At 55.4% G+C, this 15,577-nt stretch overlaps 2 protein-coding genes across 7 annotated transcripts; one reads left to right on the top strand and one right to left on the bottom strand.

The window, feature by feature from the left end:
* Positions 1-209: 209 nt before the first annotated feature.
* Slc25a39 (solute carrier family 25 member 39) lies at positions 210-4,634 on the top strand. The gene is made up of 12 exons (XM_051158777.1): positions 210-329; positions 1,076-1,175; positions 1,297-1,356; positions 1,491-1,535; positions 1,702-1,835; positions 2,692-2,759; positions 2,859-2,983; positions 3,163-3,336; positions 3,573-3,682; positions 3,857-3,938; positions 4,018-4,098; positions 4,217-4,634. The coding sequence occupies exons 2-12, from the start codon at positions 1,091-1,093 to the stop codon at positions 4,330-4,332; spliced, it is 1,080 nt and encodes a 359-aa protein (XP_051014734.1). The 5' UTR covers positions 210-329; positions 1,076-1,090; the 3' UTR covers positions 4,333-4,634.
* Positions 4,635-5,341: 707 nt separating this feature from the next.
* Positions 5,342-15,142, bottom strand: Rundc3a (RUN domain containing 3A). Of its 6 annotated transcripts, none has more exons than XM_051158771.1 (11): positions 14,787-15,142; positions 10,144-10,259; positions 9,618-9,766; positions 9,378-9,463; positions 8,605-8,694; positions 8,427-8,507; positions 8,110-8,275; positions 7,843-8,000; positions 7,078-7,215; positions 6,878-6,984; positions 5,342-5,919 (listed from the first exon to the last, which is right to left on the bottom strand). In XM_051158771.1, exons 1-11 carry the CDS (start codon positions 14,891-14,893, stop codon positions 5,777-5,779), a joined length of 1,341 nt encoding a protein of 446 aa, XP_051014728.1. In that variant the 5' UTR covers positions 14,894-15,142; the 3' UTR covers positions 5,342-5,776. The 6 variants fall into 6 exon arrangements, with proteins under 6 accessions (XP_051014728.1, XP_051014729.1, XP_051014730.1 ...); XM_051158772.1 differs by having other exon boundaries at positions 9,618-9,754; XM_051158773.1 differs by having other exon boundaries at positions 9,618-9,751.
* Between the last annotated feature and the right edge of the window lie 435 nt (positions 15,143-15,577).

Below are 15,577 nucleotides of genomic sequence, written 5' to 3'. Positions count from 1 at the left end.
CACGCGCTTTTCAATTCTGCGACCTTGACCTGCGGGCCGCAGAGAGCGCGGGACCGCGGGGACCCGCCCACGCGGTCGCGGTGCAAGGGCGGGACTCCGGTGGAAGGAGGGGGAGGGCCGTGAGTGGGCGGGCCCCGTTGCACTCCGTGCGCGTGGCCAGTTGGCCACGGGGCGGAGCTTGGCTCTGCCGGGGGCGGGGCCGACTCCACCGCTCTCCCCGGCGGCCGCAGTGCGAAGCGGGCGCGCGCGGACCCTGCACCGGCCGCGGAGCCGCTATGGGCCCGCCAGGCCCCTGGCGTGGCGCGGCGCAAGCACCGGATCAGAGCCAGGTTGGCGGGCTGGGACTGGAGTGGGTTCTCCGAGGCTCCGTGGCTGGGGGACGAATCGAGGCTGGGGGAAGGGGTGGGCCTTGCCGGGCGTCCCTTTCGCTGGGCCTGGGCGTGAAGTGCGGCCGAGTCTCGGAGAGTGAGGTTTTCTTACCTGACCTCTACCTCCGCCTCTGTTGAGCCCGCGGCTTGTATTTAAGAGAGAGGAGGCGGAGAGAATGCCCTCCCATCCAGGCCTCACGGCTCCTGGCTCGTCTGTCCCGGGCTGGCAGTGGGGGAGGGCCAGTAATCTCTGGGAGGAAGATGGGCCTTTCTATCAGCAGATTTGTTTACACGTTCTCTCCGTGCCCAACTCCACCTCTCCTCGCCCAGGGTGCTCATGTGCCCGGCCAGATGTTGGGTGGAGGGGCAAGGTGCTTCGATCTTTTGGCCTCTGAAGTACGGAGGTGCCTAGTAAGCATGTGGTTGAGGAAATAGCACGGGCCACCACTCGCCATTGGCCAACGGCTATTCTAGCTTCTTTCCAAACGAATGACGTAACCTTGAAGGTCACCGTATCTCTTGAACCTTAGTTTCCCTCTGACAAAGTGAATACCTTTATAGATTTCAAAGGCTATGGAGGCAAGCTGTGGGTGAGCCATGAGTGTACTGTCGGTGAAGTCGGGAGAGCGCCTTACCTCATGCTGAGCCCCTCCTCAGGCCTTTTGTGTCTGGAGGTAAATTCCCGTTTGTCTGTGGTTTCTTTTCAGGATTGAAACTCCAAGATGGATAATCAGGATCCTGGGGGCATTAGCCCCCTTCAGCAACTAGTGGCCTCAGGAGCTGGGGCTGTGGTCACCTCCCTCTTCAGTAAGACCTGGGGAGATGGGGTGTGGGCAGCTGGGAGTTGATGTGGAGGCAATTTGGTCCTGAGGAAGAAGAGGGTGAAGTGGGGTCCTGCAGGAACCTTCAGACCTACTTCCTTCCCCAGTGACACCCCTGGATGTGGTGAAGGTTCGTCTTCAGTCTCAGAGGCCCTCCGTAGCTGGAGGTGAGTACCTGAGCCAGGAGCCAGATTGAGGGGGCGGGGCTGCCTGACAAAATAAGGATCTTCCAGAGATGGAAATCCGTGGGAGTGGGGGTTGGGGGTGAACTTCTGACCGCCAGGGCTGACTTGTGTTTCAGAATTGACACCTCCCTCCAGATTTTGGAGTCTCTGCTACACAAAATGTGAGTGACCCAAGCCCCGGGCACCTGGGAGGATGGACCCAGCAAAGTGTTCCAGTGTCCCTAGAGTTCCTGGGGTGCACGTGGTCAAAGACTAGGACATGTTTTTAGCTGTATCACCCAGCAGGGTGCCAGGCCCTCCCGTCCTAATGCCCATTCTGTTCCCCAGCACCCTCCACGCTGCAAGCCCCAGGCAAGTGCCTCCTCTACTGCAATGGTGTCCTGGAGCCCCTGTACCTGTGCCCAAATGGTACTCGCTGTGCCTCCTGGTTTCAGGATCCTACTCGATTCACTGGCACCTTGGTAAGGAGCAGCCCTGATGTGTTCCTGAGGGACTTGCTTTTGGCTAGGCTGTTGGCAAGGGGAACCCAACGCACGGGTGGAGGGGCTGCACAGTGCAGGAGGGGCTTGCCTGGGAGGCTTTTTTGTTTTGTTTTGCTTTGTTTTTTGAGACAGGGTTTCTCTGTGTGGCCCTGACTGTTCTGGAACTAGCTCTGTAGACCAGGCTGGCCTCAAACTCACAAGAGACCGGCCTGCCTCTGCTTCCAAGTGCTGGGATTACAGGTGTGCAACCACCATGCCTGGCATATGTAATACCTTCTTTTTTAAAGATTTATTTATTTATTTTACATATATATGAGTGTTCTATCTGTATGTACACCTACATGTCAAAATAGGGCATGCTATCCAAGTATAGATGGCTGTGAGCCACCGTGTGGTTGCTGGGAATTGAACTCAGAACCTCTGGAAGGGCGGACAGTGCTCTTAACCGCTGAGCCATCTCCCCAGCCCACGTAATACCTTAATACGTGCTAGTCAGGTGCTCTGCTACTGAATTGCACCCTGGCCCTTCTTAAGGTGTTTGGGGGGCAGGCGGTGGGGAAAGACAGGGTTTCTCTGTGTAGCCCTGGCTGTCCTGGACTCAACCTTGTAGACCAGGCTGGCCTCGAACTCACAGAGATCCATCCGCCTGCCTCTGTCTCCTAACTCCTGGTTACCTCCTTAAGGTTTTAAGGGGTGACTAGGAGTTCGCCTATAACCAAATGGGGAGCTGCATGTGTGGGGCTAGCTGGCTTTTATCAGGACTCAGAACTATGGGCCAGTCGGTCACAGACCTTGTTCATGTCCCTTTCCTCTGGTCTGGTGCTGGCTCTGTCAGGACGCCTTTGTGAAGATTGTCAGGCACGAGGGCACTAGGACCCTGTGGAGTGGCCTCCCAGCCACCTTGTAAGTATCCCAGTCATGGGGTGTTTGCTAACCTTGACTCCTAGTGCCAGGGTAGGGAAGGGGTTGCTCGAAAGGCTTGGCCTCTCCTTACACTCTCAGGGTGATGACTGTGCCAGCGACAGCCATCTACTTCACTGCCTATGACCAGCTCAAGGCCTTCCTCTGTGGTCAGTCTTTGACCTCTGACCTCTATGCACCCATGGTGGCTGGTGCCCTGGCCCGCAGTAAGTACAACCTTGGCCCTTGACCTCCCTCTGTCCATCCTGAGTCCCAGTGTTTGCCTCTGCTAGCCTTGGGGGTGGGGAATATACTAAAGCCTCAGACCACGAGGCAAGAGCTGGGTTATAGTGCGTGGCATCTGTGGTTGACCTCCTTCCATGATCTCATCACTGTTTCTCCCTAGTGGGCACTGTGACGGTGATTAGCCCCTTGGAGCTTGTGCGGACCAAGCTGCAGGCTCAGCATGTGTCATACCGGGAACTAGCTACCTGTGTCCAAGCTGCGGTGGCTCAGGGGGGCTGGCGCTCACTGTGGCTGGGCTGGGGTCCCACAGCCCTTCGAGATGTGCCCTTCTCAGGTAGGCGCTCAGGGTCAGGGCGAGAGGTCTACAACCAAGTCCCTCCTTTGTTACTGATGGACGTTGGGGGTCCCTTCTTATATGAGGGTGGGCCCAGCAGGGAGGAGGTTTTGCCGAGGTGTCCCTGAACTAAGTCCTGAAGAGGACCTGGGGTGCTGTGGCTGTGGGTGGGAGGGGAGAACTCTGGAGCCCACCTCCCCTGGCTCCCTCCTTTAACAATTGTCTCTACTTCTAAGCTCTGTACTGGTTCAACTATGAGCTGGTGAGGAGCTGGCTGAATGGGCTAAGACCAAAAGACCAGACATCTGTGGGCGTCAGCTTTGTGGCTGGTGGCATCTCAGGAATGGTAAGTTGACTGCACTGGGGGTGAGGCCACCAGAGGTGTCCCAGGGGACCCTGAGTGAGAGTCAGTAGAGTCGCCTGCCTGGGAGCTTGCTGCCTTTCCTCAGCCACCCTTGAGATGCCCGAGTGCCTCCTAGGGTCTGGGAATGAAGCTGAGCCCCTCTCCCTGCCCAATCAGGTGGCTGCCACCCTTACTCTACCTTTTGATGTGGTGAAGACACAGCGACAGATGGCACTAGGAGCAATGGAGGCTGTGAGAGGTGAGCTGGGGCTGGTAAAGGTAGAGGGCAGGCAGGGGCCCAGAGCTGGCTCCTGCTGAGCTGGGCATTGAATCCACAGTGAGGCCTCCAAGACTTGACTCTACCTGGCTCCTGCTTCGGAGAATCCAAGCTGAATCTGGCACCAGGGGACTCTTTGCAGGTGGGTGCCTGTCTCTGCACATGCAGTGTGCACACCCCTGTGGTGTGAGGGGCCCTGGCCCCCTAACCGTGCTCCCCTAACCATGGTCCCCTAACCGTGCTCCATCTTCCCATCACAGGTTTCCTCCCGAGGATCATCAAGGCTGCGCCGTCATGCGCCATCATGATCAGCACTTACGAGTTTGGCAAAAGCTTTTTCCAGAGGCTCAACCAGGAGCAGCCTCTGGGCCGCTGAAGCCGAGGGACAGGCAGCTATTCCATGGGTGGGAACAGGAGACTGAGCCAAGTGCCTTCCTTCCCAACCCTGTGTTCCAGGCTGTCCTCACATGTGATTCCTGCTGTTCCGAGGGCCACCGCTCGGCCACCTCCAAGTCCAAGACCAAATCTGACAATTGCCCCTTCTCTGTACCCCCTTTATGTTTGTTGTAGCTTGGCCCCTGAGGGATCAAGATCTCGGGCCAAGCAGTATTTTCCCTGTCTAAAGATGATGACCTTCTGTGCACTGCTATGACTGGGGTGTTTTGGGGTATGTATGTATGTTTAGGGGTCTCCAGTCAGACACAGTGACCCACTTGGGAGGCTGAGGCAGGAGGCGTACCTCGAATATCAGGTCAGCCAGGATGACATAGCAAGATACTGTCTCAAAGGAAAAAAAAAAAAAGCTACCAACTCTAGGCATGGTGGTACACACCTTTAATCCCAGCACTAGTGAGTTGATGGCAAGCAGATCTCTTGAGTCTGATGCCTGCCTGGTCAATGTAGTTCCAGTTCAGCCAGAGACCCTGTCTTAAAAGCTTCCCCCTTTAGGGGGTACCCAGTCAGATAAGGATGAGAGTAAGAGGTTGCCTCTGTGGTAGTAAGGACATTTCATGGTGAACCTGCTGTATGGGGTGAGAGCAAGGAGCCATCTCCCCAAGGTAGTGGCACGGCAGAGTTGCCTACTTGCCAGTTCTGGCATAATGGATGAGCTACAGCTTTGGATCACAATGGAGTTGGGTAGGCCTGTGGCAGGCAAATGCTCCACCAAAACCCTCAGAGGGTTCTGCTAGGGATTGAGGAAGTATTAGAGGGGTCAGATTGAGAGCTCCGGCAGACCTACAGAAGCACCTTATCCCCACCCACGCCCTGAACTATGCCCCCCCCATGTGCTCCCACAGGGCACATGCTAATTGCTGCACCATTACCTTGGCTATGAGACCCTGTTATGGAGCCCTAGCCCACCCCCCAACAGATGAAACCACCTCAGTCCTCTGGCTTTTATTTGCCTAATCTCTTCCCCACATAGGTACCAAGGATGGGTGACTTCAGAGGGTACACAAGTTAGACCAGAGGCAGGGCAGCAGGAATGCCAGGGCTGAACCACCTGCTCCTGAGGCAGGTGTGGAAGATGAGCAAAGGGAGCCAGGCAGGTTTCAGAACCAACGGAGTGGAGAGGCTTCCCCCAGGGGACTGATGACCTGTGGCCTGGGTGTCCCTTCCTCCTAGCCCCACCTCCTCCCCTTGCAGCTCCTGCCTACTTGGCAGAAAGCTGGAGCAGGAAAGAGGCTTGGGTTGTCTTTCCCTAGAGACCCGAGGCAAAGTGGATGGCATTCTTGAAGGGTTGCCTGGGTTGGGGGACTCAAGGGTGGCAGTAGTCCACGGCCCCTGGCAGGTGGGGCTGGCATTGCCTATGCTGCTCCTCAGCTGGGACTAAGCGCTGGGCTGCCCTCAGGGCTGTCGCTCACCAGGCATTCGTTGGATTTGAAGCTCGCCAGGGACTTGCAGCTGGGAATGGAGGCCAGGGAGCCGCAGAGGCCCAGCATGGAAGGCGTGGGGTCCTTCCCTGGGGAGAGAGGGTGGGTAAGGCCAGAGGCAACCAGGCTGTGTGTATGTGGGGAGGTCCTCTTCATGAATGGGCAGTAAAGGGGCAGTTCTCAGGTCATCCCCCAGGAGACTCTGGCTAGGCCTCTTGTGGAGCATCTGCCATTTTTAAGTAAACCTTGGTCGAGCATGCCTTACACCTTGCACCGGACATGAGCCACTCATCAGTCTATGTCTGTCTCCCCCTGAGGTTCGGCCCCTCTCTGTCCATTTATTAAGCACACAGTGAGCATTTGCTATTTCACACTCTGGGCTACAAGAACGGACAAGACATGGTCCCTGCTCTCATGGAGCTCACAGTCTGGTGGGACATACACACACACAGTCACAAACACAGTGTGGTGGATTACATGTCCAAAACCTGCCTGGTCTCAAAACCGTGTTCTTTGATACAGCATAGTTATATGTCTTTTTTTTTTTTTTTTTTTTAAGAAAAGAAAAAGAGGTCCAGGCACAGGGGAAAACTAGGGAGAAACCAAGGTGAGGCCAGGAGGTGGGTGGGTGGGTCAACACAAAATGCATGCGTTGAAGTCCTGGGCATTCACTCGGAGGGAGCCACTAATTTGGTTCTGAGCTTCCTGGCAGCCAAAGAAGAGGGGGAACGTTGGTCAGACAGGCAGTTCACATTCTATGTGTGGTAAGAGCAAACTAGGCTGAGAAGCTTCCCCACCCCCTGAAGAGAGCCCTTGAGACTGTCATGATACTTAGAATCCACTGAGCCCTCTCCATACATGGACACTGGAGGCTCTTTTTTAAACCAATATTCCTATTTCACAGATGGAAATATGGGTTAGCAAGGGGACAAACCAAGCTCCACAGGAAGGGCTGAGAAAAACGAGGGTTTCAGCCATGGCCAGACTAAGTGCCTTTATCCCCTTTCTGCAGTGTTCCAAGTGCCAAGGTGTGTGTGGAGTGCTCACCGATAGGGCCCCAGGGTTCCTCGTCCCGTTTGCCCTCTCCCAGGCGCTGGGAGTCTGAGCTCAGGCTGGCCTCAGCGGACAGCGGCTCGGTGCCCATGAAGCTGTGTCTGGAGCAGAACAGAAAAGTATGCAGACAGTGGCCCACAAACCCTGCTTTCTGGGACTGGGGTTTGGGGGTAGCACTTGGGTTGGGGGCTTACCTCCGATATAGCTTGGAGTTGCTGGCACCCTCAGCCCTATTGAGTGTACTCAGGGAGGGCCACTGGTTGACCAGGGGTGTAGTGAGCTCCTTGGAACCCTGGGCCAGGGGGGCATGGTCACCCGGGATCAGACCTGTCCTGGGAGGGGGAGGGGGATCAGGCCTGGCTAGGAGAGGGAAGCAAGACTCCGCAAAGGTGGAGGCCAGGGCCTAGAAAGGAAACCTGAGTAGTGGAGGTGGGGATATATGCTGCTCAGAATGATGCACATATCCAGGAATTACAGCACGAGGAGGCTGAGGCGAAAAGGATCTGAGGCTGGCTCCGTAATATGGCCATGTTTGTAAAGGGGGGCAGAGGGGTGGCCATGATCAGTGCTTTCATGATGGGCTGTGTAGGAGCCGGCCGGGATGATGTTGGGACGGTAGGATTTGTGCCAGCTAGCTGGGTCAGGTTTAGGAAAGAGAAATACTGTGGGTTGGGGAGAGGGCCACTGGGGTGATGCCTGAGCAGTAGGGACCGTGTAATATAACCGAAGGCTGCTCAAGCTCTGTGATTCATGCGGTTCCTGTTGGCTGATGGGTACTGGAGGCTACGGGGTCTTAATGTTGTAGGGGTAAATGTTTTGCAACCACGGGACCTTGAGAGAGGTGAAGGGATGGTTGGGCTGATGCAAATTGGATGTTGTCAGGAAAGCACTGCCATCCAATGGAGTGGTGTTGGGGTTCACAAGGGTGGGGGGGCGGTCAGGGCAGGAGGCGGGCTCACAGCTGCTCCTGCAACTCCAGGATTACGCCTTCCAGCTCCCGTTTCTCACGCTGATTCTGTGCCGCAGCCTCCTCCAGCTGCAGCTGCAGCCGCCGGTTCTCTGCCTCCAGGTCCTTCAGCTGCGACTCGCGCAGGCGCACCAGCTCCTCCAGGTATCCCTGCGGGGCGTCGGCTCAGCTCGACCGCCCGAAGGGGTCCTAGTTGGAGTCCCAGCCCAGCCCCTGATGCCCCGACGGCGCCCAGCTCCCCGCTCTCGCCCCCGCGCACCTTCTGCGCGTAGACGATGCGAAACTTTTGTTCCATCTTGTGCCACTTGTTGTACCAACTGTCCTCGTCGGTGACCAGAGGCAGATAGGGGTGCTCAGGGGAGTTGTCCTCGCTGGTGCTGCTTTCTGCACTGTGCCTCTCCTCCTCATCCGTCAGGTAGTCGTAGCTTAGGAGTAGGAGCAGTGGGTGGTGCCGGCTCCTCCCCGCCTCGCCCCACTAGCATCCCAACTCCGACCCTTGGGCAGTGGTACCAAGAGAACACTCAGAGCCCTCCCGGTGCCCATCTCCGCGCTCACTGCAATAACCAGGCTGCTCACCTCTGGGTGAATTTTAAGTAGGGTGTGTAATCGATGACCACTGGAGTCTTCCCGTCCAGAACTTCGCCCTTTAAACAGAAGCTGGGGCAGAAGAGCCACAGGGGTGGGGGGAGGGATGAGGGGCGTTGGACAGTTGTGGGTGAGAAAGTCCCTTTCACCACCGCCATGCAGACCCCACCTGAAGTCGATGGCGCTGAGCCCGATAAGCATCCCCGTGAGGACAGTGGCTTCCTCCCTCAGCATGATGGCTCCGGAATCATAGAACCGTCTGCAGGAGAGAAGAGCGTAGGGAGTCCAAACGGGCCTCCCCACGCCCAGGACCCTCTGCGTGGCTTACTTAGTATTTCCTGGAGAAAGCAGATGACTCCTTCCAGCTCACCACCCGCTTCGACTGTCACTCAATGAAAACTAGCGCCTGACCCCGCCCCCACACCGCTCACAATGCAAGAGACCCTCTTCTGTTCTCTAAGCTAAACAGCACCTATGAAGCACTGGGTCACTCGGATCCTTTAAATCAGAGAGCAAAGTTTTAGTCTTTGGGTCACACATACAGTAAGTAGGTCCTCAAAAGATAGCTTACTCTGAAACATGAAGACAAGGGATAGAATGTAGTAAATAAAATAACCAGGTTGGGGGGAGTGGCCCTAGGAGCTTCCCACCCCCAGCACTGACACATTCTGCCTTGTGATCTCTGAACCTCACGACTCAACTTCCACGCACTGAAGCTCTGCATATGGGAACCCAAGAAGAGAGATTTGCAGAGCTGGCACGGCTGTGTGTTGTAGGTCATGGCATAAGGCCAAGTAAAATGGTATGTGACTGAGGCTTCTGTAGTCCGGTTACCATGTCAGCTGGGACATGGTGCATGCTGGAACTTGTAGTCCTGGTTTTGAAGGTCGCTGCGGGCACTTAAGGCAATTAACGTGCATACTGCTGTCTGAGAGGTCTGACCTGGTAGTTCGGTTGTCCCGAAGAGCTGTGGTGATGTATTCTGACATACGCTTTTCCATCAGAGCCACCCGGATCCATGCCCTGCCCTGGAGAACACGATCACTTTTTAATTGTCACAGAGAGAGACCTATATGTCTGGCATCAGGTACGATCCCCTTTCCGAGCACCATGGGCAAGGCGTAAGGATTGGGCCCCCGTCTAGAGCAGGAGTCACTGTGTTGACCGGCTTTAGCCCCTCACCTTGGCTCGAGCTGTGCTGATGTTCTCCATGTTCTCAATGCTGCTCACACAGTTGTTGGGCACTTTGCTGCACGCCAGCCGGATATAATCCCAGAAGCCTCGTTGCCCATCCGAGCTGAACCAGCTCACTGGACCTGCTGGGGCACAAGCTGAGCCAGGGCAGGGAGGGGACACAGCGATAGCAAGGAGTTTGGAAAGGGTCCATGTCATCATAAAGCACTCACATGCATACGCATGAGCAAACACACACACACACACACACACACACACACACACACAGGTACTGCCTCCCCCAGCATAAGCAGCAGGCTTGCTAGCAGAGAGCTGCATGCCTAATGTTGGAGCTGTGGGCAGATGACCCTCTCCCCGATCTCCCAGTACTGTGCTTGAGGTTCGTTGAACAGCCCAGAAATGAGACCCTGGATCCAGGGATGAGGTTTAGAAATCCACAGGGGATATTACAGCAGGGCGGTGTGGCTAGAAGCCCCAGGCTGGGACTGGAAGGGGGTAGGCGATGGTGGCCTACCTTTAAATCGGTGGCTGAGGATCTGCTCCAAAATGGCTGCGAAGTTAACAAACTCCTCTGATGAGTCATCAATGGGCTCTGCTGTGTACTTCTCCAGCAAAGTTTTCACAGAGAACCTGGTGTGGGTGGGGGTAAGTGAGGGTGCGGGGTGTAATGAGGGGGCAGGCGAAACCAGAGTGGCCACAGAAGATTCTAGACTACGTGGAACGAGAAGGAGGGTGGCAGGGTGGGTAGGGAAGAGATGATAACCAGAGAGAAAGGAAGCTTTGGGGACACGGTGTGAGACAGGATGAAACAAAATGTAGAAAAACAAGACACCAAGCTGGGCAGGGGTGGCGCACGCCTTTAATCCCGGCACTCGGGAGGCAGAGGCAGGCAGATGGCTGTAAGTTCGAGGCCAGCCTGGTTTACAAAGCGAGTCTAGGACAGCCAAGGCTACACAGGGAAACCTTGTCTTGAAAACCAAAAAAACAAAAAAGAAAGAAAGAAAGAAAATAAAAAGAAAAAAGAAAAGAAAGAAAAAAAAAAGAAAAAGAAAAGAAAAGGAAAAGAAAAAACAAGACAAAGGAGAGACCCTAGATCCTTTGTCCCTACCTTCCTTCAGCATGGCATTTTTCTTTCTTTTCTTTTCAATTTGGGAGAGGGAGGAGGGTTGTTTGTTTGTTTTCAAGAGAGGGGTTCTCTGTGTAGCCCTGGCTGTCCTGGACTCGCTTTGTAAACCAGGCTGGCCTTGAACTCACAGAGAGCCTCCTGCCTCTGCCTCCCAAGTGCTGGGATTAAACATGTGCGCCACCACGCCCGCTCAGAGTGGCATTTATCATGTGTGTAAATTGAGGTTCAACCAGGAGTCAGAAACCAGTTTGAACCCATGCCCCGAAACAGTCTTTCTTGGAATGAGCTTTCATCTCTCAGGGTGGGGGGTGGGGGGATGGGGGCGGTCACCTGTACCTGAACATATGAGCAGCACATGGAAGGTCAGCATGCATGTGTGGCCAGGTGGATACTCAACTCTGGCAACCCCGCTCCCCCTTCTTCTCAACTAGCCCACCTACACACCAGCTGCCCAGAGCTAGGCAGGGTAGAGCTTCGGGTGTGGGGGAGAACTCAGGGTGTGGGTCTGACATACATTGGGTGGGAAGTAATTCAGGCAGTGGGTCCCTGGGAGGGATTTTGGTGACCCAGACACTGGTTTCTCAGGGAGAGAGGTAGCAAGTGAGGCTGGGGGTTGGATCCAAGCATCCCCCGTTGCTGTTTGCAGCCCCCGTTTAAGCCTCCTTGAACTGTAGTCTCCATTTGCCATATGTGGCACCCCACTGGTCCTCACCACAGCCCTGAGAGTGAGGTCCTCTTATGCCGACCTCCCTCATATTACAGATAAGGAGGCTAACCGAGTCATGTAACTGGCAGGAGGCAAGCATTGGGCCAATTCTCCATCCTTATCTTTCTGTTCTGTTTTATGGCTTCCTATTGGCTGCTATACTTCCTGAGGGTTGGTCAGAGAGCTGGCTCAGTGGATAAAGTCACATGCCACTCAGCCCAGTCCACCTGAGTTCAATCCCAGGACCTCCAAGGTGGAAGGAGAAAACCCATGCCCATCAGTTGTTCTCTGACTTCCACACTCACACTGTGGCACACGCACACACAAAATACACAGACAAATAAATGTAATCTTTTTTTTGTTTAAGTATTATCCAGGGATGGTGGCACATGTCTTTGATCCTAGCATTCTGGAGGCAGAGGCAGGAGGATCTCTGTAAGTTCCAGGCCAGCCTGTTCTACATAGTAAATTCCAAGACAGCCAGGACTACATAGAAAGACGTAATCTTTAAAAAAAAAAAAAAAAAAAAAAAAAAAAGGGTAAGGTGGGGTGGGAGGGCTGGAGAAATGCCTCAGTGATTAAGAGCACTGGCTGCTTCCAAAGGTCCTGAGTTGAATTCCCAGCAACCACATGGCAGCTTACAACTGTTTGTAACTCCTGTTCCAGGGGATCGGACACCCCCACAGAGACACACAGACAGTCAAAACACCAATGCCCATAACATAAAAATAAATAAATTATATACACAGACACACACACACATACACACACACACACACACATACAGAGCTGGGTGTGATGGCACTTGCTTTTAATCTCTGCACTTGGGAGGCAGAGGCAGAAGGATCTATGTGAGTTCAAGGCCAGCCTGGTCTACAAAATCGAGTCCAGGTTAGCCAGGGCTGTAGAGAAACCTTGTCTCAAAAAAACAAACCACCAACAACAAAATCAAACATACAAATACTAAGGCACTAAGTGACCTCTGCCCTCCTTCACCTGCTTTAGAAGCCTCCAGCCATGAAGCACTGGCCAGTAAGGCTCCCTCTCTATTACCTTCCTTTGGGCTTATCAGGGAGTGGAGCCTGAAACCTGGCTGGTCATGTTGGCCTGTGCTAGAGGGAGTCAGACTGCTGGGTTCAAAGCCCTTTTCCTTGGGTGCAAATGGAAAGATCAGCACTTGCCCCGTTCAGCTTTGGTTCAGAGCCCAGACAAGGATGGGAGAAGGGTGAGAGAGTATGGATTGCTGGGCCCAGGCCAGGTGAGAAGACAACCCTGGCCTGGCTAGAAGGGAGCCTGTGAGGACCGGGACCAGGCTGTTATCTGGGGTTTTATTATGCACACCATCAATTTGTGGTCCTCTGGGTCAGACTTCAGTAAAGGCCTGGGGCTTGGTCAGCAGGGCAGCCATCTGCCATCTGTCCTTGGGGGAGCTGAAAGCTGGTCAGAGCCTCTAGGAGCCCCATGGTTTGGGCCTGGTTAGGAGGAGGATAGCTGCTGTGGGTTACCATGGAGACAGGGAGGCCAGGGCCCAGGGGAGCCCAGAGCCTGCTAAAGGGAGCTGCAAGAACCATGTGACAGTGATGAGGCAGCAGGTCCTTGGGGGTTTAGAGAACTCATCACCCTAGGCCCCTAAACTATCCCTAGTCTGAGCTACCTCCAAGTCACCTGAACCTCTGTTTCTCCAGCTCGAGCTAAGTGGCACCCCTCCTTTCCCCACACGCTCAAAGCTCCGGCTGCCCTGGCAGGCAAGAGAAAGGTGCACCCAGATGGCCAAGAGCCAAGAGCCAAGAGAGGGACAAGAAGGGTATCATTGAGATAAAGCGTTTCTGTGTGCCAGGCACTGGCTGTTATCTAATGTGGCACACCATAACCCGTTCTTTGGTGTGGCTTTTACACTTAAGATGTAAAAGCTAAAAAAAAAAAAAAAAAAGCTTATAGAATAGTTAAGAGAGTGCCACAAGGTTGCCCAGCTAAGAACTAAAGCAAAAGCTGTGTGCTTGCATGCGCAGCCATCTCTTGACACCACAACTGGCAGGGATCTGGAGCACGAGGGCAGAGCCGGCAGCTGCGCTTCGGGCTAGGTCACGGATGCACACGTTCCTCTCACACCTCACAGCCACCTTTGTACAGGCCTGATGTGCACAGCACTTTCAAGACACTGAGAAAGGGATGCTCTGAGACAGAGGCCGCGAGGCTGGGTGTGTGTCCAGAAATCCAAAGGAACCCTGGGTGTTGGGAGACCGGGCATCAGGTGGGCATGGCTCCTGGGAGAAGGAACGGGGCTGAGGTTTATGTGCAGGCAACTGGGACTGATTGGCAATAAAGGACAACTCAGTCCTAATCCCAGGGGCACTGTGAACCGAGAGTGCAGCACCTGGTGGACATGGCGGGCATGGGGGCTGCAGGTGCAGAAGGCAGCTGGCATGGAGACCCCAGAGGGAGAGGCAAGGACAGCTGGGGGCTTGGGAGAGAGCCTGCACAGCTGGGAGCTTTCTGGCCCTCAGGGCAGGGCAGGGCAGGGCAGGGCAGAGCAGGGCAGGGAGGGTGAGTCACGGCAGGGTTGAAGTGCGAAGGATTCCTTCCTGGTGCCCAAGACAGATGAGAATTTTCTCAGGCCCGCAACAGCCCCACCCTCAGAGGTTCAGGGATCTGGGTTCTCAATCTTCACTTGGACTCAGGGGCCCCCAGATTCTTCACTTAGGCCTTGAATGTCCCCTACGACTGGGTAGTGCCCTCAACCCTCACTGAATGGGTTTCGGGGTCTTTGCCGCTGTGCCCAGCCGATCCTGCTACAGGCTGCAGCTGTCTAGAAACACCACCGTCCTTGGTTCTTGGAGGGCTGAGCACAGGAAAGTCTCTTAGGAAAGCTCTATCCCAAGAAGCCACGCTGACAGGGGTGGCAAGAGGGGAATTGGGGGACATCTACCCCCAACCCCATTGAGCCCCCTCTGCCTACCCTGCCCCCACTGCCAGGAAGAGAGCCAGCCTTCCTCTCCCTCCCCCTCTCACACACAATGTCACTTCCTGGTTCTCACAGGAAGCTGCAGTGCCAATTAAACTCTCTTCATCCCCCCCCCCCCCCATGCCCCAGGCCGGGCATAGGCCTAGCTTAGCCAAGAAGAATAAGGACTGGCGGTCCATCCCGCCTCCCGGTTCCCGGTCTGGGAAGAATAGAGCATAATCCTTCTAACCCTCGCTGCCTGGCCATTTCTCAGCGACTGCAGAGCATCCTTGGGCGGGGGGGGGGATGCTCAACCCTTAGATTTCTCAGCCCGCTCCAACCCGTCTCTCTAAGCACCCCACCCCGACCGCCAGCGGCGCCCACCTGCACACAGTGATCAGGTTCCTGCGTTCCACGATCACATTGCGGGAAGATGCTTTCTTGGAGGGCAGCCCCAGAGCCATGGTGGTCTGGACAAAGCTCGTTTCCATCCAGATGTGCGGCCACTGCTGCCGCCACCCGCTGCCCCCCACCCCACCCGGTCCCCCGGTTCCCCTCGCAGGATCACGGCTGTGCCTTCTGCCCCCAGGGGCCCTTCGTCCTCTTCACTGCCATCTCTCGGCCTCGATGCCTGGTGCCAGGCCCCTTCGCTCCCTCCCCCGGCAGCGATTCCGGAGCAAAACAAGGCCGGGGAGGGAGCTCTCCGAGGTGCTGAGCCGGGGCTCTTCACCCCCCCCTCCCCCAGCTGCCCGCCCCCCTCCTCGGTCGGTGACGTCAGGGACATAGGACCCCGCCCCCTGGCAGCTCAGGACCAATCCGCAAAGGGCGCAGGGTTTGGGGGAGGGGAAGGACTGAGGTCCCTGCGAGAGCAGAGGGGGTCCCCTGGAGAGACAACGATTGTGTAGAGAAGGGCCCTATTGTATTCTCCACCCCCACACTCAAGGCTGGGGATCCTCGCTTGGCGTCTCTGCTTTGATGCTTCTTTTCCCTTGTTTCTGACCTGATGTCGGTGGTGTCTATTTCTGATTTCCCATTGTCGCTTAAAGAATGTAGACCCTCACCTCCTGCGCCCTTATCCCAGCCCTGCCCCCTATCCATTCATTTCAGCCAGGGCTAGGCCACATTTAGAGACTGCAGGTGGCTTTAAGGTGCTAACCCAGAAGCTAAAGGCAGCC

This window comes from Acomys russatus, chromosome 16 (genome assembly GCF_903995435.1).
Source record: "Acomys russatus chromosome 16, mAcoRus1.1, whole genome shotgun sequence".
Lineage (NCBI taxonomy): Eukaryota > Metazoa > Chordata > Mammalia > Rodentia > Muridae > Acomys > Acomys russatus.
Note: the sequence above shows the minus strand (reverse complement) of the source record. Positions and strands in the feature narration are given on the sequence as shown.